The sequence below is a fragment of the Vicugna pacos genome, chromosome 2, assembly GCF_048564905.1.
Source record: "Vicugna pacos chromosome 2, VicPac4, whole genome shotgun sequence".
Classification (NCBI taxonomy): domain Eukaryota; kingdom Metazoa; phylum Chordata; class Mammalia; order Artiodactyla; family Camelidae; genus Vicugna; species Vicugna pacos.
In genome coordinates this window covers 92,168,079-92,191,500 of record NC_132988.1, presented here as the reverse complement: position 1 = coordinate 92,191,500, position 23,422 = coordinate 92,168,079, and the positions used below count along the sequence as shown (strand labels likewise).

The window sequence follows — 23,422 nt, the reverse complement described above, 5'->3', positions numbered from 1 at the left end:
TTAGAAAAAGAAGAACAAAAAGCCCCAAAAGGCAGCAGAAGGAAGGAAATAATAAAGATCAGAGAGGAATTAAATACAATAGAGATTAACAAGACCATAGAAAAAAATCAACCGAACCAAAAGCTGGTTTTTTGAAGAAGTATATAAAATCGACAAACCTCTGGCCAAACTCACAAAGAAGAAAAAAGAGAGAGCACAAATTAGCAAAATAAGAAAGGAAAATGGAGAAATTACAACAAACAAAATAGAAATACAGAATATCATACGAGAATATTATTAAAAACTATATGGCACCAAACTGGATAACCTAGAGGAGATGGACAAGTTTCTGGAAACGTACTGTCCACCAAAACTGAATCAAGAAGAAACTGAACACTTGAACAATCCGATCACTAGAAAGGAAATAGAAATAGCAATTAAAAACCTCCCTACAAATAAAAGTCCAGGACTGGATGGCTTCACCGGGGAATTCTACCAAACATACAAAGAAGAACTCATACCAGTCCTTCTCAAACTCTTCCAGACGATTGAAAAGGAGGGAATACTCCCAAACTCATTCTATGAAGCCACCATCACCCTGATACCAAAACCAGGCAAAGACACTACAAAAAAAAGAGAATTATAGGCCAATATCACTGATGAACATAGACACCAAAATCCTCACCAAAATTTTAGCAAATAGAATCCAACAACACATAAAAAAGATTATACATCATGACCAAGTGGGGTTCATCCCAGGGACACAAGGCTGGTTCAACATACGCAAATCAATCAATGTAATACATCACATCATCAAGAGAAAGGACAAAAACCACATGATCATCTCAATCGATGCAGAAAAAGCATTTGATAAAATTCAACATCCATTTATGATAAAAACTCTCGCCAAAGTGGGTATAGAGGGAACATATCTCAACATAATAAAAGCTATATATGACAAACTTACAGCCAGCATAGTACTCAACAGTGAAAAACTCAAAAGCTTCCCACTAAAATCTGGGACAAGACAAGGATGCCCACTATCACCCCTCCTATTCAACATAGTCCTGGAAGTCCTAGCCACAGCAATCAGGCAAGAGAAAGAAATAAAAGGGATCCAAATTGGAAAAGAAGAGGTAAAAGTGTCATTATATGCTGATGACATGTTACTATATATAGAAAACCCTAAAAAGTCCACACAAAAGCTACTAGAGCTGATTGAAGAATTCAGCAAGGTAGCAGGTTACAAAATTAACGTTCAAAAATCAGTTGCATTTCTTTACACTAACGATAAATCAACAGAAAAAGAAAGTATAGAAACAATCCCCTTTAAAATAGCACCCAAAGGAATAAAATATCTGGGAATAAATCTAACCAAGGAGGTGAAAGAATTACACACAGAAAACTATAAACCATTGATGAAGGAAATTAAAGAAGACCCTAAAAAATGGAAAGATATTCCATGCTCCTGGATTGGAAGAATCAATATTGTTAAAATGGTCACACTGCCCAAGGCAATCTACAGATTTAATGCAATCCCTATCCAATTACCCAGGACATATTTCACAGAACTAGAACAAATCATAATAAAATTTATATGGAACCATCAAAGACCTAGAATTGCTAAAGTATTACTGAAGAGAAAGAAAGAGGCTGGAGGAATAACTCTCCCAGACTTCAGACAATACTATAGAGCTACAGTCATCAAGACAGCATGGTATTGGTACCAAAACAGATATATAGAGCAATGGAACAGAATAGAGAGCCCAGAAATGAACCCACAAACTTTTGGTCAACTCATCTTCGACAAAGGAGGCAAGAATATACAATGGAATAAAGACAGTCTCTTCGGCAAATAGTGTTGGGAAAACTGGACAGCAGCATGGAAAACAATGAAGCTAGAACACACCCTTACACCATATACAAAAATCAACTCAAAATGGATTAAAGACTTAAACATAAGACAAGATACAATAAACCTCCTAGAGGAAAACATAGGCAAAACATTATCTGACATACATCTCAAAAATTTTCTCCTAGAAGAAATAAAAGCAAGAATAAACAAATGGGACCTAATGAAACTTACAAGCTTCTGCACAGCAAAGGAAACCAGAAATAAAACAAAAAGAAAACCTACGGAATGGGAGAAAATTTTTGCAAGTGAAACCGACAAAGGCTTGATCTCTAGAATATATAAGCAGTTCATACGACTCAATAAGAAAAAAATAAACAACCCAATCCAAAAATGGGCAGAAGACCTAAACAAGCAATTCTCCAAGGAAGGCATACAAATGATCAAAAAGCACATGAAAAAATGCTTAATATCACTAATTATCAGAGAAATGCAAATCAAAACTACAATGAGGTATCACCTCACACCAGTCAGAATGGCCGTCATTCAAAAATCCACAAATGACAAATGCTGGAGAGGCTGTGGAGAAAGGGGAACCCTCCTACACTGCTGGTGGGAATGCAGTTTGGTGCAGCCACTATGGAAAACAGTGTGGAGATTCCTCAAAAGACTAGGAATAGACTTACCATATGACCCAGGAATCCCACTCCTGGGCTTGTATCCAGAAGGAAATCTACTTCAGGATGACACCTGCACCCCAATGTTCATAGCAGCACTATTTACAATAGCCAAAACATGGAAACAGCCTAAATGTCCATCAACAGGTGACTGGATAAAGAAGGTGTGGTGTATTTATACAATGGAATACTACTCAGCCATAAAAACTGACAACATAATGCCATTTGCAGCAACATGGATGCTCCTAGAGAATGTCATTCTAAGTGAAGTAAGCCAGAAAGAGAAAGAAAACTACCATATGAGATCGCTCATATGTGGAATCTAAAAAACAAAAACAAAAACAAACAAACAAAAACAAAGCATAAATACAGGACAGAAATAGACTCATGGACAGTGAATACAGACTTGTGGTTACCAGGGGGGTAGAGGGTGGAAAGGGATAGACTGGGATTTCAAAATTGTAGAATAGATAAACAAGATTACACTGTATAGCACAGGGAAATATACACAAATTGTTATGATAAATCACAGAGAAAAAAATATGACAATGAGTGTGCATATGTCCATGAATGACTGAAAAATTGTGCTGAACACTGGAATTTGACACAACATTGTAAAATGATTACAAATCAATAAAAAATGTTCAAAAAAATGATTGGTGTGTGTATGTATATATGAGTTAACAAATGAAAAAAAAATGAAAGGATGAATTAAAAGAAAGCAATGGTGAACAAATCTACAAACACGTGAATGGTTGTTAACTTCCATGGATAACACGGCTCAGTGAAAATCATGGTAAAGTTACAGATCCATTTCAATTCTCCATAGATGTAGATAAATCCAAGCTTGCTGACTACCTGGATGTTTCTATAGCCTGTTGGCTTTTAAAACCATAAATCTCTCTATGTATTTAACTTAAGATTCTTTCATGAGGACAATGGGTCAGGGCAGAACATTCATGAAGAAACTTGACCAGAAAATTTCTGAAAGTGGACGTAGTGTTACTGTCTCTAGGACCTCAATGAGTCACAATCTGAGAGGCGATGTGCCCTCACGCAGGACTACTAGAGGATCCCATCCAGTCACTTCCTCTGTCCACACTACTCTCTCCCACGAGCTAAACAACTTGCCAAACTGGGAACTAAAATTTTTATTTTCAAAATGCCAGGAAAGCAGACATAAACATGGGGTGGGGAGGGGAGTAGAAATCATGAATTACACTTCTTTAGTGAATAATTTAAAAGAAAAAAAAAAGGAAAAGGATTCCTTACTTTGTAACAGCTCTGAGGGGCAATGATCTCCCCAGATCTTCATCTGTTGAAAGTCGATTCAATCTCCAGCACAGATAACTTCAGTGCCTGAACTTCCACATCTCAGTCCATTACAGTCGCTTCCTCCTCTGAGCGCCCTCTGCCCCACAGCAATCCGGGGTCTCATAGCTCCTTCCTGGTTCCTTCTTGATCACATGGCCTGTCTTGTGTTCACTACTAGACTGTTAGACTTTTGTTGCCCCTCATTTCGTTGTATTCTTCTTGTTCCCTGAAGTACCTAGTATAATACTGTATAATGAATGGAAGGCAACCAAACTACCTTGATCATTCAATTAAATATATTTTTTGTCCTGAACCTTCAAAAATAATTAATTGAGCAAAATCATTTTCTTCCTTAGGTTCGTGGGGTGAGATAAAAACATCTTTTTATACATCTTACCCCCAAGGTACTAAGTCTAATCTGGAAAGCACGTCACCTACCCCAGAACACAGTGTGTCCGAGCTATTTTGGAAACATCTCACATCTGTCTTCTTGAATTCCTCCTGTCACATCACAGAACTCTCAACTGAGAAGACAAGACAGGGAGGCTAGTGAATCACTAAAGGGTGTTTAAAAGATTAAAATTAATTCAACAGGACAATCCAGCTGAACACTGGGCCTTTCCTATATCGTGGATTTTTTTTTTTAAGAGATGGGAGCTTTTAAAAGGCAATTTAAAAGTAATTTTTGGTTGAAATTAGCAAAAACCATTTGACACAAAATGAACATTTAGAAGAAGTTTCTAAAAGTGTTAATAACACAGATTTATCCAAAGCTGTAACACTCTCAAGCTAGCTAAGGCCAGAAATAATTAGTGTTGCTAACTGTGTTGACATAATTAGGTTTGTGCCTTGGCTTTTGCCCTCACCAGCTACCCAGCTTGCAAAAGAGTTCCACTTTTGCTTGCCTCAAGACTGGAGACCAATTTAAGACATCAAAGGATTCAACCTCTTGAGTAACACGGGTCAACTCACAATGCAAGGCAAAGCATGAGGGCAAGTGAAACCAAAATGGTCCCTTCCCTTGACCCTGGCTTTTCTGACTTGTAGACCTATAGATTCAAAGACAAGGAATGTTTGTAGTAGACTGAATTAGTGGCCCCAATTCTTCATCCCTCCCAAGCTGAGAATATAAATAAGAATCACCCTATCCATGTGCTCTGAACAATTACTTTACATAAGCTGTGCATACTTTTTCTGCCTCTAAAGGTGTACTGCTGGAGCAGACCTCACAGGGGATGCATGATTGTGGCCCAGCAACCATGTAACATTTGTCCAAGCAGCAAACATATAACATTTATGGAGTCTGTTACTATGTGTCACCTGCTCTGTGAAGAACTTCACATCTACACATAATGAAGACTTAGCTTCTGCTTTCATGGAACTCCAAGTCTAAATGAAAACTTTTCAGTTAGGTTACAAACTGCTGAGAGAAATGTGCTAACAGAGACTTGGAAATACTTTCATGAGGTACAGAAAAAGAACTTTCAATAGCTCAGAGTGTCTAGAAAGGTTTCACAGAAGAGCTGACATTTGAGCTAAAATTCAACTGCTTAAGGGAATGGAAAGATCCTCTAAAATATAATTTTTCATTTTCCAGATTATCAAGGTATCTACCACACACATCCAGTTGAGGTGGATGAAGTCTGATGTACTCAGCCACTGGTGCCACAAGCCTAGGTCTCAGCACTATGACACGGTGGAAAACCACAGGATGCTGTGTCCGAAGACCTTGGTTCAAGTCCAAGCATGACCGCCTGACTGTGAGAAAAGTACCACAAACAATATTTGGCACACAGAATCTCACTGTGACATCCTCAATCACTGGTTAATCAGCATCCCCCTAATATGGGGCCACATCATCAATTAAGATACATAATATGTACCCAAAATCAGATATTGGTTAAAACATAACATCAGATGATTTACTTAATACATCAGGACCATTTGGGGATTTGTAGATGAGCTCCCTTTTTATTCAATTAATCATTATTTATTTACTAAGTTCACCTGCTTCACTTCAGGCACTGACAATACAAAGACGACGACAAACCAATCCTTGCCCTTAGGATACAGAAAGTCTTAACTAAAATCAGACTGCAAAATATAGGCAATTTATAACTAAGAGAGAGATAAACTTTCATGTCCCATGGCTGTACTATAATTACGATCACAAATAATAGGCACTAATACTGATTAAACCCTTGCTATATGCCAGCCACTGTTCTAAGAGTGCCTCAGAGATGCTCTCACTTAATGTTCACAATAGACCTATGCTAAAACCCTACTAGCACCCCTATTTTACAGGTGAGAGACTATGTGAACTGCCCACACAGAACAGAGCTGAGATTTGAAGGCAGGAAGTTGAGTCCAGAGCCTGTGCTTTTGATGATAAGTTAATGAAGCATTAGGCCCACTGCCACACCATCCAGATTTGGTTTTCTCTGTGTATATGCTGCCTTTGTGCACTTTAGTACTGAACCTAATTTTGAAATGGCTATTCCACAAGACCCACCCAGCTTCATACTCTGTATCTTCAATTTTATGAAGCCTCAAATGAAACCTAAGTTACCTGTTGGTATAAACTAGGTGCTGAAACCTGTACCCAGGTAGCACCAAAATGCGTCTTTCAAAAGTTTTTATGAAGCAAACATAAAACACCAGGTGATTAATGGGGAGACTACATACAATCTGCCCAACCTATCCTCACCTGAGCCATCCTGCTCACCTGGGGCCACTGAGGGAACTGCATTTCTGGCAAAACCTGAACAGACTAAAAGTCCCCACTTCCAACTACCGAAATGATGCCACCCTTTCTTTTACAATCAAGGTCAAGGCATTCTTTTGAACTTTTCTATACTCCTATGAAACTCAGTAATTTCACTGGTGTTTTTTTTTTCCTCCCTTCTAATAACCTCTTGTTTCTCAAAGGACAGATGACATAGGCAGAAAAGAGGAGGAACATACTGTACACATGGCTGTACAAAAAAAAGTTACTAACATGCTGGAGCAGGCAATTCAGTAAGAAAGGGAAATAGAAAGTGGTCAATCTCTGGGTTAGATGGTGCATTTTATTTTATAAATAGCATTCTAACTTGGAAAGGATGTCCCTAAGATAGAAATGAGTCTGTTCTATTTTTCTAGGCTCCCCAAAGCACAGTCTACAATCCAAAGACAACTGTGTCATGATTTAGTCATAAAACATACATCACTGTGGTGAGTATTTGCTTGACACGGTGAGGAAGCAAATATATACACTTCTTATACGTGTACCATGGCACTGCATACTAGTATCTTAGAAAATATTTGCTCTTATGTCTTTCTTTCTTTCAACAGTTAGTATTTGTGTTTATTTTATATATATAAACATGCATATACTATATAAGACTTCATAATAAACACTGATTTCACCACTAGAAGGAAAGCATAATGTTTAATTTAAATTGATCTGATCATTGTAAACACTAACAGTATGTTTCACTGGAAAGATGAAATCAAAAGAAAAACCAATGTTGAATACTCAATTATTTTACTTCACTCGTTAATTTGTGTAGTGGTCACTACCTGAAACTCTGAAGTGTGATCATGAAGTAAAGAGGTGTTTTTTCAGTAGGCGTTCTCAACTGGCTCTGAGGAAATTGTGAAAGAATTCCCAAATATTATTAACATTAATATTAATATTTTGAGACACTGTATTATGGTCAAATAGGTAGAGATCCCAAAGTGACCATTTTGAAGGTTTGGCTTCTAGCATTTGTAAAAAACCCAATTTCACAGCTTGAGAGAGCTGGGTCATGGCTCACACATTCTTCCAAGTACATCTGATTCAAAATGTCTATTCTTAGTAACCCATTAAGGGCCATCACCATACTGTCATCCTTACTTTAAAATTCAAAGGTCTTCAACACCGACCTTAAGAATCAAACATGAATGTATCCTCTCAACATGTCAGAAAACTCTAATCCAGTCCATATCAGATGCCAAGCACTGGAATGGGCTCTGCAGAGAAACCCATCGGAAAGTAACACCCAGAAGCTGAGAAAGTGAGTGGTGAGCCGAGGGGACCCTGCAAAGGTTCCCTGGAGAGAGTGGCAGTGGATGGAGCGAGAGCACAGGTCGGTTTCTCTTGTGGCTCTCCGCTAGCCCCTGCTGATACCAGCACTGAGTAAGTGAACGGGCCATGGACAGAAATACCCTATAACACTCAGCAGCCAGGGAATCATTAACTCAATCATGGCGCTTGTAGAGGGTTGAACAGCATGCCTAATACTTAAAAAGCCCGAGGTAGAAAAATAATATATCCTGATATGGACCGCTCTACAAAATACATACTTCAGTAGAAAAAGGAAAGCATTCATAAAAACAATGTAATGTGAGTCATTCTTTCTTGCTTTAATTTTAATTGTGGAAAATTTTAAACATATGAAATTAGAGACTGAAGAATAATAAGCCCTAGGTATCCACCTTTAACAAGGACCAGCTTATCCCATACACAGTATTATTTATATTTGTATGTATTATATTATAGTCTGTTAGATATTATGCTACTATATTTCAGCATGTATCTCTAAAAGGCAAGGACTCTTTAAAAATATCATTATAAAATTTGGGTAAATTTTAAAATTCATTATGAATGTGAGTATACACCTAAAACAGTTTCTGGGAAAAAAATAGTAGTGGTCATCACTGGAAAAAAGGGAAGTAGAGTGAGGAGCAGGAGAGACTTTTCTTTATTTAAAACCTTTCAGTAAAACTTAAAATGTAGCTACAAGAGGAAGCACAGGGCCTGAAAGAGCAGCAGGAAGGCGGGCACAGCCTGGAGGGGGCGCAGAAAACAGGAGGTAGGCTGGGGTGTGAGTGACACACTCAGGGAGTCCTTAATATAGAGTCAAACACTAGCAGGTGATGGTGTCCATCAGCTACCGGGTATGGATTCTCTAAATGTAAAAAGTAATAGAGAGTTGTGAACTCAGTGACATTACCAAACATAATTACAATTCCAATAATGTGCAGGTCCAGACATTTATGAGACGAAAATGGGCTCATTTCAGCCTCCCTTACTGCCACATCAAACTACAGGAGCCTGACGAAATCTATCATTTAAAGTACAGCGATTTTAAAGGGCACTTGAAAAACATTTCTTTTCTTCTTCTTGTTTTTTTAAACAAGGTAATGCCTTACTTTCTCCTTCTCTTTTCCATATCTATAGTCCTTATAATTTCTCTGCCTTATAGGTTTGGAAAATGTCATTTCCTTCCCTGGTGATTCCATCTGTTACACCTGCATCACATTAACAGCCCTGGGACCCACTCGGCGCAGGGTTAGGTTAAAGAAATAAGCCTTTGTGAGTGCTTACTTACAGTGATTTCAGATACAATACACTTTTCCACATCTTTTAATCTTATAATCATCATAATGGGAGCCATGAGATGATGAGGTTAATAGCAGCTGAATTTTAGGACCCTGCTCATTTCTGTCACAATTTTCACTCCACTGAAAAATCCAAAGATGTTGCAAACATAGACAAAAGTCAAGACTGGTCTTGACTAGAGTAGTTAAAATCCAAAACTTCTGTATATATTTTAAAAGAAACACCATTTTCTCACTTTCAAATACCCCTTGAAAAAGGGTAATAAAATGCTCCCCAGTAAAGGTCAAAAGGGAAATGTCTTTAATGAATAGACTTTCAATTTTTTAAACTTTTAACTTTTCATTAGTTTAAGCCTAAATAACTTTTTCGGAGAACTTTAAATTAGTGCTTTCTTTCAGGTTACATTCTGCCCCCAGCAACTTTCTTTTATTATTTTGCTTAACAAAATCCAATATTTCTAGACAGCGTGTAGAAACAGTTCACCTAACCACTGGCAGCATAACTTCTAAATAGATGATGTTTCATTGGACTTAACACTAGGGACTTACTTCTTTTTCAAAAATGCTTCCCAGAACAAACAACTTATGTATGAATCAAAATGAAACCTTTGAGGAATCTAATGATATTTCCTACACAAACTGCCCAATTTTACCCTAAGAGGTTCATGTTCTTTTCTACCTGCAAATGAAATTTTGGGGGGGGGGCGGGAATTGGGCAGTCAGTCTAGAGACTAATTGCATCAATAAGAGAAAACACCAAAAGAAAGCGCCACCTTAGCTTACACCTTTCCCGGGGTACCTGTTTCGTCTGGTGAACTGGGGGAAGCGCTGTCTTGGGACAGGGTGGTCCAGCTGGATTCCTCATCACTCGGTGCCAGGTTCTGGATCCGGTGTAGTGCGCAATCGGTTTTGGCCCCCGTTTTAGGATGATCCTTCTTGGTCTCCGGGCTGGAAGACACTGTGGCGATCTGGCCGTCCTCAGGGCTGAACTGGGGTTTGCTCGGTTTCTGCAGCAGCAAATCGCCATTCCCAATGACAGTGGAGGCCTGGCCCTGGCCTGGCGGGGTCTTCTCCTCCGCAACCCCGTGCTGGTTGCCCAAGTTCTGCTCGAGTTCCCTGGTTGAGGTTTCCAGGTCTGCATAGTAATTCAGGAAGCTCTTGGTTCTCCTGGGTTGGGAGGGCAAAATTTCACAGCCGGAGGCGTCGGGCGGTTGGGGCTCCTTCCCTTCTAACTTCTCGGAAGTTACGTTGACCGCGGCGGGGCTGACGTTCTTGTTGGGGTCCTGGTGCCCCTGCTCGGCTGCCTTCCGGAGCTGGTTCTCCCCATTTTTCACCAGTTTGATGTTGGCAGAACTATTTCCCAGCAGGGGCTGCGCAGCTGGATCCGAGAGGCCCATTGCCGCCTGGATGTTAGTCAGTGCATATTTCTTCCTGCATTTGGGGGGTGTGCTGTTCTTGGTTTCTGTGTGTTTTATTTCAGCGTTCAACAGTTCATTGTGGGAAGAACGGAGATTAAGGGTATTTGGTGGTGTGGCCGGGCTGTTCCGATTCGTGACGTCTGTGGTTCCGCTGCTGGCCATAAACACTGCCAAAGTGTCTACACCTGAGTCAGCTGGAAAAAAAAAGAAAAAAAAGAAAACTAGTCATTAGATGCCTGCTATGATTAAACTACTTAGCACATAGAGTAAACATTTTTATACAGAAAATGGAAAGAACTAATGTTTCTGTTGCAGTTCTTGTAAAACTGACCCATTTTCCTCTTTCTTATCACCATTTGCTAACCCATTAAACAGGAGCAAATAAAAGGCTTAATGTGGATACACAAAACCCAATTTGTAGAAAAGCTAACAGGTCCAAGCATCCAGAATTTTACTTGGAATAAAACAAATCTCTCTTTTGAATTCATGTAAAAGCATTTTCTTCCAGCAGCTGGTCTTCATTCTCCACAGCCTTGGAAATCATCCCCTTTCTAAACATCCACACCACATTTCTATCCTGTCGTTCCCTCAGGCAACAAAGTAGTTGCTCAAAAGCCCTCTGGGCGACAGCTTCCTTAATTAACCTGAAAGGTCACTGTTCTATGATGTACCACACATCCAAGGTAATTTTTCTCAACCACATCTAGAAACTGTTCTGATGCCAAGAAAAATCAAACCTCCATTAGAGTTTGATAATGTCTTTGCGAACATTTCTGACCTGGGCTTGTTGTTTGTACTAAACAGAAACTTGGGAGAAATGGCTTCCTTAATTGCTCAGGAACACAGAGATGTGGGTAAAACTATTACTAATAATGTAGCATTGAGCCCTTGGCTACAGATGTGTTGGAGGCCCCCCAAAGCAGTCTGAATATATTCCACTGAAAACACAGACTCAGCTGTTTGCAGTCACCACGTGCCCCTGTAGGACTCCTAGGAAACTATCTGACAGTCGTATTTTACCTCATATATCGTTCACACCATCAGTGATTTATCCTATGTGTCTCTTGCGAGGAAGAAAGAAAGGTTTGTCAGACTAGATGGGAATAAAATTCATCAGCAAGAATTCCTGAGGTTTCAGATTTCTCAGTCTATGAAGAATGACTTCTTTCTTGTCTGATCCTGCGCCTTCCAGAGAAACCTCCCTGGGATCTTTAAACCAGCACTAGATGGACCCAAAGCACAGCTCCTAACATTCCTAAAATTGTATAGTGACAACTTCCTCTTCCTCCACCAGGCAAAACAAGGACCTCCACAGGGGAGGAAGGTAAGAATGGTCTCCTGTCCGGGAGCTTAGAGGTGTCCCCTTCTATCATGAAATACTCAGGATGGGCTATTTTAGGGAAGAGTCACTCACTCATCCTAGAGTCTGTGTGCTTCTGGGAGCTAGGCAACATCCTAAAATGCCAGGCAGTGTCCGTACTGACCACAGAATGACCACGTGCTCCACAGAGATAATTAAGGGCTGTAACCCAAAGTAGTTAGAACTTGGACCGCATTCTTTAGAATTATTATTTATAAGGATTCCTGCCTACCCAGGATCTACCTCAGCACTTGGGCTTCATTAAAAATCTAGTGTGTTTCTCTGTTTTAAATAATACTCTGACAACTAAATTTTTTTTAAAACTTCATACTGTTTGGCTACTACCACCATTTTACAGAAAACATGCTTCAATGTATAATTTAGCCTCACTCAAGAGCAGCATCTGATGTGAAAAGAGTCTGCCTTGACCCCACGAGATGTTTTCCCTGAGACTTATATCCATAACACGGGCACACAGGAGAGAACTGTATTTAGACTCTTGGATATTTAGAGCAACATCATTATAAGGAAGTTGGCAACCTTCTGGCTTTTTAGAAGGCGTGGCAAAAAATTTCTGTGAGGCTGTTTTATGATGTTAGGTACTATATTCTAGCAATGTTTTAGGGAGAAATTTTTATTTACTTTGTTTATAACCATAACATTTTCAGAAAGAATACCATCAAAATTTCTAGGTGATTTAATATTTAAGTAGTTTTTATATCCTGACTGTGACAGATGAAAACTCTGAATCATGTCTTCAACAGCCTTTTGGATCCCACCACCTTCCTATTCCCTATGTAACTCTTCTGCTTCCCAGAAATCATAAAAGGGAGGTTTGGGAGAGCGAAGTTAGAACAACAGGACCACCCTATACAAAATAGCTCTGTATATGCTGTTTTACAGATCAAAGCCTGAACACAATCTGAGTGTGTCTTGAGATAGTAAATGATGGTCTCAAGTATCTAAAGTACACAGTCATCCCCAGGAGTTCATACATCAGCCAGGCAGTTCTTTGGGCTCAAAAAGGCCATGAAGCAGGTAGAGGTTAGCAAACTCCTAGAAAGACGAAGGAAGGCCCCGAAAGCGGGGAGGCAGTGCCCACCAGGGTAAGAGCACAGAACTTAGGTCAGAAAGACAAGGTGCAAGTCCTGTCCATGCTGCTCCCTAGCTGAGTGATGTAGAACACCAGCCCCTGAGTCTCCTTGTCTGAAAAGTGGGGTAACAGGAGTACCTGGCTGTTAGGAGGATTCAAGTGAGAAATGCCTGCTAAGAGGTTAGCACAGTGCATAACAATAAATGTGAGCGACCCTCAGTCTTTTGATTCAAGTGACAGAGCAAAAGGCTGTCTGCCAGTGACCCCAAATTAACCAGCTATTTGCTCTGAGCCACAGAAACAGTCTCGATGCAGAGCCACGTGGAGAGTAAGCCGACTAACAACAAGTGACACAGACCCTGGGTCTGGAGAGGCTCAGTCATGAGAAAAAGGATCCCCACACTTCAGAGGAAGGAGGTACGTGGTTCTTTTTTAAAGGGAAGAAAATCTTATTATGTCTCTTTAAACCTTCTTATATTTAGCTATTTTCCTTAAAGTCAAAAAAGCCTACGTCCAAACTCCTTGACATAACAGACAAGTTACTAAAACTCCTCATTTCTTTACCATGAAATGAGGATAATCATAGTATGCACACCTCACTGAGCTTTGCTGAGGACTAAGAGAGGCAGCTGTCAAGCACTGAACCTATGGCGTATCGCAGGAGCTCAGTACAGGTTAGGGCTTATCATCACCTTACAGCTCCCGCCTGCCTCGCACACTGTCTCCGACCGCCACACCCCAAGCCGTCACTGCGCGGAAATCGAGACACACGGCCCCGCCAGCTAAGTGCTTTCAGCCTCAGACGTGCAATAAAGTGACAGAAGTCAACCAGGGTGGGGGCACGCGAGGTGCAAAGGAGTAACTGGTCTTCCCACGTCAGGCTGGAGAGGACCTGGAGGTGAGGGAGGGTGGATTACCATCTGGGGAGTCTGAGCACATCAAGAAGTGAGAGGAGAGATGGCGAAGAGAGGTGGGGGAGGGACGGGGCAGAGAAGACAGTAAGACCTGCTCCAAGAGTATGGACTTGACCCTGAGGTAGAGAAGACCAAGCACTTCAACAGCAGCATGAAGAATGAACCTGAGGCTGAATGTGTGTGTGTGTGCATGCGCGTGCACACGTGTGCTGTATCCCTTTATGTGGTGGGGAGAAAGGGCATCTTTCCTCCAACATGTTCTCCAAGAAGGAGATGATTCTGATAAAAGGCAATACAGGCAATGTAAATTAGGCAATTAAAGCATCAGTGGTTGTCAGGGAAAGGGCAGAATAAGGTAGGTAGAGGGTGTCTCCCTAATGAGAGAGGAAGGCTGGCTCCATCTTCATGCTCTTCTATCTGCTGTTAGAGCCCGACTCTGCTGTTGACCAAAGGAGAGCAAAGTCCAGGCATGGAGAGCAGCTGCAAGACTACTGCAATAGTCCAGTCAAGACAGCAGGGAGAGGACGAGGTGCGCATGAGAGACTTGGAAAGAAAGCCTTCCTCTTTCACTGCTATAGTACCAGTTCTGGTCATTCATCTCTTGACCAGGGCATAAGATGAGGTCTCCATCAGCCACCTGGACTTAGAGGCAAGGACTGAACATAGTCAAGTGCACTGAGTGATTACAGGAACAGCGGTGGTTTCTGTTCCAACAGCTTCGGGAGGATGACAGAGGAGGGCAGAGAGGGACCCTTAAGGAACTTTACTATGAAAAGGACATTGGGAGAGAAGAGCCCCTGCAGGAAGATCCGAGGTTACGGGAAGGAATTTTTGTTTTCTAAAGTAGAAGTCCAAGCCATGTTTTATTTTTTATAGGCTGGAAAAGCAGAGGCCAATAGAAAGGGGGAAAGCAGAGGCCAACAGAGCGGGGGAAACAGAAACATAAAAGAGAGACCCGATGATATGGAGAGAGGAGGGACCACAGCAGATGTGGAAGAATTAGCCTTGCCCAAGACGTGAGAAGGGAGGAGAGGGAGTAAGGATGGGGACAGGCACACTCGTCACTGTACTGACACAAAACCAAGGAAAAACAAAAGTGGTAGCTTCTACTTTCTCTTTGAAGATAAAGTCTTCCCCAAGGGGAAGAGCAGTCTACGGGAACGTGAGGAGAGGGACAAAATTTAGAAAGAATGACAAAGGAGAAACACAGAGTTAGTGACTTAAAAAAAAAATTGAAGCTTGATGGCATAAAAACAGACACATAGATCAATGGAACAGAATAGAGAGCCCAAAAATAAGCCCATATATATATGATCAATTAATTTATAACAAAGGAGCCAAGAATATACAACAAGGAAATGACAATCTCTTCAATAAATGGTGTTGGGAAAAGTGGGCAGCTACATGCAAAAGAATAAAACTGGACCACTACCTCACACTACACACAAAAATTAACTCAAAATGAATTAAAGACTTCAAAGTAAGACATGAAATCATAAACCGTCTCCAAAAAAAAAAAAAAAACCACAAACAAACAAAAAACACAGCAGGTAAGCTTCTTGACACAGGTCTTGGCAATGATATTACGCATTTGACACCAAAAGCAAAAATAAACAAGTGAGAATACATCAAAAAAGCTTTCGCTCAGCAAAAGAAACTATCAAGATAATGAAAGGACAACTTTCGCGATGAAAATTTAAAAAAAAAAGGAACGGGCACAGAGTGGGACATGATCCAGGTGGCAGGTGTGCGGGTGAGAACAGTGAGGAAGGTACTTCGGGATCGGCCCGGAGAGGGCAGGAGACGGAGCCGGGAGGAGGGTGAAGGGCTGGGGGAAAGGAAAGGCCACAGGGTCAGAGGTCTCTGAAAGGGAGGGCACAGGTGTGACAGGAACAAGAAATTGTTTTCAACCCTAGCTGCATGCGTACCTTGGGGGGCTTTTAAAAAGTACAGAAGCCTAGGCCCTGCCCCCGAAGACACTTCCAAATTCTGATTCAACTAGTGTAGAAATGGTCCCAGTCAGGGTATTAAAATGTCCTTTGGGTGATTCCAGTGTGTGGCTAACGCTGAGAAGCACTGCAATAAGGAAGAGAGGAATTTGGAAGAATATGGATACTCATGTGAAGTATGATTTCAGAGGCTCCTGGAATACTCTGGTCGCGCGTGTCCAACGTGTGCACACATTCTTAGCATCCCTCCCTCCTGCCTGGCAAATTTCTACTCCTCCTTTAAGATTCAGAGTAGATGTCACCTCTTTGGGAAGCCTTCCCTTGACCCTCAACCCCCACCCCAGGCAGACTCCAGGGTTCCCTCCTTCTACACACCCAACCTTCATAAATCTATCTTCGCTTCTCCATAAACATAACAGCATTTCTCACACTGTTTTATTTTTAACCTATTTGAGCTTCCCACTAAGTTGTGACCACCAGCAACCAGCACAGCAGACTAGTATGTGGTAGGCCCTCAATAATGTTCATAGAATAAAATATTGAATAAAGTGAGAAAGATAAGTGTTTCATTAACATCTCAAGAAAGGTTTACCTCAAAAGTCTATGTAGAATTTTTGAGTTCCTTATTAAAGATTGAAAGGAAACCACCATTATTGCCTAAATAGTCAACAGAAAATTCATTTTCCCTTTCCTTGAAAAGACTGATGCCCTCAGAAATGGGAAAAGGTGATCAGTGGTCAGTTACCTCAGCTTTCACCCTGTGCACGTAGCATCTGGGCAAGAGTTAAAGTAAAACCCTTCAATACACTGTCTAGACCAATTTACTTTGCTCCTCAGTCTCAGCTCAAGAAAATTCCAGCTCAGTTCTGTCATAACTCCCTAAAGAAGAAAAGACTATTTAGAGTCAGTCTCTCTCGTTTTTTTTTTTTTTTTGACCCAGAGTAGATTGGTGTACCCCTCTGCCAAACGTGATTTCTCAGCAGCTATTATCCCATCAGTGCAAAGCTCTCCATGCTTTGGTCTGAAGAAAACTGGAGGCCCAGCAGAGGGGCCATGCACACTGCACAGGTGCTCCCCCATCCTGTTCTGGACCCTTCTCTGTCCCTTACCTCCTCCTGGTTTGCCATCTCCATCATTAATAATAAGGAGCAGAAGAGAATTCAGTAGCATGGGAAACAGCAACATCACAACTATACAAATGTAACAAATTACGATGAAAAATGAATGCTCTATAAATACAGAAATGAAAGGATACAGAATGAAAGAAACTCTATTGAGACTCTAATCAAAAGTGGGTGCATTTAAGCCAGTTCCATTTTTCTTTGCTTCACATGATTTTATTGTAGTTCTAGATCAAAGACCACTTGGTCTGATCCTCCCTCTAAACTGGGGGGAGAGGGGAAGTTAAGTCCACCTACACGCGGGCTGGATGTTAACTGATTCCCTGCCTAGGAACCTAGGAATAGTGCTTCATGAGTTTCTTATCCTACTGAATTCTGTCAATTCTACTAGAAAATGTTTCTGCAATAAATTGAGTCCCTCCTTCTCTCCTTCTCCATGCCTGCTTTCAGGCCCTCACCACTTTAAGTCTCCCAAGCATAATGGCTCTCCCAAACTGCAGCCCACCCTCACAGTTTGCCCTGTGCAATTCCAAAAACAAACGGGTTGTGTAGTCCTCTCACTTAAAAACATCTGCTCACTCCCTGTTGTCCAAACTCAGCTCAGTACACAAGGCCCTTCAAATTCTCTGCTCATGCTAGCCTCAGTCTACCCTTCCAATCACACCTCCTGTCACTGCACCTGCCTTCCCACCATGGTACCTATAATCCAGCCACAGTCGGCTTCCCTGAGGATGCCAAGCCTCTTCACAACTCTTTGCCTCTGCACATAGAGTCTGTGTCCTCTGCCCAGGAAGGCCCTCATCTCCTCTACCCTTGCCCTATTTCCTGCCTGAAAACTCCTATAGAGTGGTGGCCACCCGTCCTCTGTGCTAGGTATGTACCATGCAGTTCACATCAGGACTTCTGTACTTACTACACTATAATATCAACTGAGGTATCTATCTCCACTTCTCCACTGCAAGCTCCCTGAGGGAAGTGACTGTTTTCTTCACTTTCTAAGACAGTTTTATTGAGATATAATTCACATACTATAAAGTACACCTTTTAAAAGTACAATTTGGGGGTGTTCAGCATATGCACAGAATTGTGCATCCATCACTACAACCTAATTGCAGAGCACTTTCATCAACCCGGAAGGAAATCCTGTACTCTTTAGCCCACTAACCTACTTCCTGTCTTTATGGGCTGGCCCCTTCTGGACATTCCATAAAACAGACTCATACAACATGTGGTCTTTGCGATTAGTTTCCTCCAGTTGGTGTGGATCTTGAAGGTTCGGCCATGTTGTAGTGTGCATCAGTACTTCATTCCTTTTTATGGTCAGATCATATTCTACTGTATGGACATACCACATTGCGTTGATCTATTCATCACTTAATGGACATTTAGGTTGTTCATACTTTTCAGCTATTATGAATAGTGCTGCTGTGAATACTTGTGTGCAAGTTTTTGTGTGGACATATGTTTTTAATTCTCTTGGATGTATACTCAAGATTGGAACTGCTGATTATAATTTTGTGATTATACAGATGTATATACATATTTACTATATATATATATATACACACACACACACACATCTATACATATATATACATGTATATACACACACATATATATATCCTTTTGAGGAACTGCCAAACTGTTTTACAAAGCAGTTGTACCATTTTACATTCCCACTAGCAATGCATTAAGATTCTAATCTCTTCACATTCTTGTCAACATTTGTTATTGTCTCTTTTTTTATATAGCTATCCAAACGAGGGTGATTTAATTTTGATTTACACTTCCCCTCCATTTTTATATTCCCAGAATTTTCAGTTCCTTTTACAAAGCCTCACTATAAGAGCACTCAATAAATGTATGGTTCATTAATCATCCACTCATTCATTAACTAAGTATTTTTTGAGCATCTCCTATGTGCCAATTGCTCAAGGCCAAGCACATAACAGTGCACAAAATAAGTAAAACGAATGATGAACGAGTAAGCAAACACCAGGAGCTCTGAAGGCCAGTTGTCAATACAAAGGTGGTTCTGTGTCTGGATGTCTGGAAGGTGATGGGACCCGTGACTTTGCCATCACTTCCACATCTATTCATCATGCTATTTTGAGCATAAATTACAAAAATCCAGCATCAATTCAGAAGGATCAATTCCTATTTTAGAGCTCCATATATGTTCAGAGCTAAGAGTGTGACAAGAGCTCAAATTACTGCTGCCGTCACCCTCCTGTATGCATGAAGGACATTTGTCATGGCCTGGCATGTATTTCCTACTTTTCTGGTAAAACTCCCACACTTTTTCTTGAGAATCAGCCTTCCTCCATACTCATTCATTCATCTGACAGACAGTTTTCTGTGCAGTACTATGTGACAGATACAGTTCTCACTGGTGAGAGTACAGCAGTGAACAAAGCGGACACAATTAAAATATCTGCTCTCCCAAAGCTGACACTCTAGGGATTCAGCCCTTGAGCTTAGGCAGAGATGATTCTACCCCTTATTCATGAGGTCCATGGTCCAGGCCCAGCCAATCAGAGCAGCAAATTTCCATGGCTACAGTGACTGGTTCAAGGGAAAGCATGTGACCAATTCTAAGACCTTTGCCAGAATGATCAGAAAAAAAAGTGTTTTCTCTTTTTCTTGAACTAGAAGACATAAGCTTAGAGCTTTAAGGGGTCACCATGAAGAAATACCTGCATAGGGAAAACCTAACAAATTGCCAAGCCAGGAGACAGAGAGAAAGGGAGCAGGCTCTGGTGACATGGGATCCCAGGAACAAGTCATGCTTGCAACGAGGCACTGAGACCTCCAGGGTATTGAAGTCAATAGATTTTTCAGCAACTAAATGAGCTTCAGTTAATATAATACACAGCCTATTTCTTATGAAGCCTAAACAAAATTAGGCAAGCCAGGGTCATTTTAATGCCATGGCTAACAAAGCTTTCCTCAAACCCTGGGTCATAAAGGTCCCTGTGCTGAGCTGTCCCCCCTAACTCAGATGACAACCTAATACAAACCCGTTCTGGAGCCAATACTTAAACCTGCCCTCCCTGTTTCTCTTCTCTGAGACTCCTAGCCTTCTGTCAAAGACAAAGCTTGCCAGTAGTGACAGCAAACCCCTCTCTTCAGTGGCCTGCCGCTCGCACTCTGTTCCCATGGCATGCTAACCAAACTAGAAACTGACACATGGGCCCGGGGAAGCCCCGTGTCGGCGTCGCTTTTAAATGAGACTTCACACTTTCTTCATTTTTATTCTTCTGCTATACAATTTTATTTCCACTTAGGCGTTAACAGCAAAACTTCTACTCCTAGGAATGTTGCCTTTTGAACTTGACCTCAAAGTATTAAGGAAATGAAATAAACTCAGTTTTTTTTTCTTTTAGGAAAGAGAGGCAAAATAAAGCTGGTTTCCTGAAATTACTCATGAAAGTAAACTCTCAATGTGACAAAAATGATAAGAACTTCTCTGTGAATAAAGGAGCCAGAGGTTATTAAGGAGTCAGCTTTGGTCCCTGGGTTAGAGTGATCCCAGGATTAGAACCTCGGAAGATTTTAAACCTGAAGAACAATCTCACACAGCTGGTTCACAGGGTAACTTCCCCGGGTTCTAAGACAAAGGGATTTCAGCTGCTAGGTCTAACCCACCTAAGGGTTTCCCATGCCCCATTCAACTAAACTGCCTGAGGGCTCACTCTGTTCAACATCCCAAGTGGGTCTGAGGAAAGCCAAGAAAGATGTACCAAATGCTTTTCTTTAAGAACTCAATTATACAGGGCAGTGCAAGAAAAAGTTATTAACCAAATTCCCAATGGTTAAAGTAGGCAGAGGGCCTTATGAGAAGAAGGTATTAGGGATGAGGAGAGAGGTTCAGGGAAGGGTCCCACAAAAGGAACAGCTGAGCTGGGTCCTGAAGGACACGTAGGGAGGAGTCCACCAGTGGAAAAGGAAGAAAAAAAGCACTCCAGATGGGGGAAAATCTGGCATTGCAATGTCACACCTGGCAGAGGTAGTCACCTGGGGATATAATGTGCTTATCCTAAGGGTATGTTCTTTGTTCAATTTCTAAGCTGTTTTCATCATTTCATCTTCTTCTAAATGGTGTCTTCTGAAGATGACAGTATTTTGAAAAAATACGGCTCTAGAGTTTTATGGCCAAGTTTGATGAATATGGTCAGTAATCAAGCTGCTTTAGGTGAAAAAAGAGTAGGTAAAGTCAAAGTAATGATACAAATTTTCTTGAATATCTGACAAGCTGGCCTCAAGTCAACTCCAAAAGAGAAAAAAAGATAAAACTGGCAGAGTCCTTGAAATAGGGTAATTACTCAACTATGTCACACGCTGAGACCTACTCGGAAGGGATTCCTGTGTTGAATCTTGAAGGTTCAACAGGAATTTTCCAGGCATATAAGGTTATATATTCTGGTATGTCTGTTTTTTAAAAAGCGCCCTGTAGTCAGAGCTCCTAAGCATTGGAAAATGGGATTGAAAGCAAATCTTATCCCAGTTATTGGTCCAGACTCTCCTTCACTGGATTTTCAGGTAAAACACGGCTGGAATGACACTCTACTGAAATAAGAATACTGCGTTCCTTGTAAAATGTGTTCCATCCTATACCAACGCATGATAGTAGGAGCAGTCATTAAAAACCAAGCTGGATAATGGTTTCATTATCTCTTATATAACCAACAAATAAAGCCAATTGAGTAACAACAGGAAAAAAGAATAACTGGTAAAACAAAATGTAGTGTCAATAAGAAATTTCTAGAAGTTATTTGATTAGTTCACCTCTATTTAGAGGAAACCACATTATTTATACATTTGCCAGCTTTATTCTTACAATTTTTCCATACTGAAACTATCTCACAATGTAATAAAAGACTTTAAATGCTAAGGAATTCCTAAAAGGAATTATTCTAAATTCTTAAAATAAATTTTTAGAGCACATATGTATTTGCTTTGATTTTGCAAAATTAACATATTTATTCAAATATATATTTAGAAAGAAAATCTACTCCCTGCCCCTAAATTTGCCTCTAAGAATTGCCTTTAAGTTCCTAATTTTCCTGTGTGAACTTAGGTTTGTAACATTGTTTTTAATAAAAAGGTTATTTCCTGTCACTCATCTACCTCTACTGAGCTTAGTGTTTATTTTATTATGTTTTATTTTGGTTCTCTGTTGAGATGTAACATGCAGTGTTATAAAAAGGGGGAAAGGACTTGGACATACTCATGAAGTTTAATTTTAGAATTTAGAGATATTAATATCTATTTGCCCATGGTTTAAACCTACTTATTTAAAAACTCAGAATTTCCTGAGTGGTATGCGTCCTAACAAATACAGAGTCTACCCAGAGCTATCTGTCACTTACAGTCCTATATTATGTTTAGTTCAAAATGTCATCGCAATTGCTTTTTCCTTATTATATTATTAGAAGACTAAGAATTAAATCCTACACCATATTGTATGTAGACTAGCATCCATCATGACACAAAGAAAGGGACATATACAACACAATTAAGTTGGTTTTCATAAGGCCTGAAATTAATCAGCATTAGATTCAGGGAGAATACTGAATTGGGAGCTCTATTCTAGACAAACCCCACCATGGCCAAGATACTGTTTCTGGAGCCTCACCAGCCTCACCTCCTTTGTTCACATTTAACAGTTCACAGGCTATAATGTGCAATGCTAGAAGGCAAACTCTGACATAGTTTTAATTTTCTGTTATGGTCAACTAAAATATTTTCACATTATGGTATTAGCAGAGTCATGCAATTATTACATGAATAGAGTTAAACTCGATTAATTCTTCTATCTTATTTTAAAGATCCACCTTTCTACTACATCAGTGAGGAACAATGAAAAGCAAAAACATGTCATTGCAGCAAATCATAAGTTTAACATCAAAATAATTATCTAGCATATATTTGTTAAAGTTTTAATAGTCGACTATTATACTGCATTGAAAAATATGAAAGTGTATCTGACCTGGAAGTACTTCTGACATGGATCACTGGACGTCAGCAGTGGTGCAGGATATAGGTTATAATCTGAAATCTGAAAAGAGGGATCATTTGAGAAATTAAAACTCCAAACAACAAAGCATGAAAGGAAAAAAGCAGAGCATTGAAAGTTCTTCTAAAAGCTGCTAAAATATTAAACAAATCTTGGCAGATAATGATCAAATTTTTGTTTATGTATAGTCAATTAGATCACTTGACTAAAATTCAAATTCCTGCTTAAACACATTTCCCACAAACATCTCTTCAGACTTTTTTTCCATGCCAGGTTTAAGTTATCTATCTCAAGTTTCCAATGCTTTTTTTTTCATTAAGAACACACAATTCAGAAGCCAATAAAGAAAAAACTAGTAA

At 40.3% G+C, this 23,422-nt stretch overlaps 1 protein-coding gene across 10 annotated transcripts in view; it reads right to left on the bottom strand.

Annotated features, from left to right (window-relative positions):
* The window catches only part of APBB2 (amyloid beta precursor protein binding family B member 2), a 348,955-nt gene that overhangs the window by 168,374 nt on the left and 157,159 nt on the right, over positions 1–23,422 (bottom strand). For all 10 annotated transcript variants that reach the window (XM_072944835.1, XM_072944814.1, XM_072944831.1 and 7 more), the window contains 2 exons: positions 23,037–23,105; positions 9,989–10,801 (listed from right to left, as the gene is read on the bottom strand). In XM_072944835.1, the coding sequence (XP_072800936.1) occupies positions 9,989–10,801; positions 23,037–23,055 (832 nt within the window). In that variant the 5' untranslated portion in view covers positions 23,056–23,105. The remainder of the gene's footprint in view (positions 1–9,988; positions 10,802–23,036; positions 23,106–23,422) is intronic.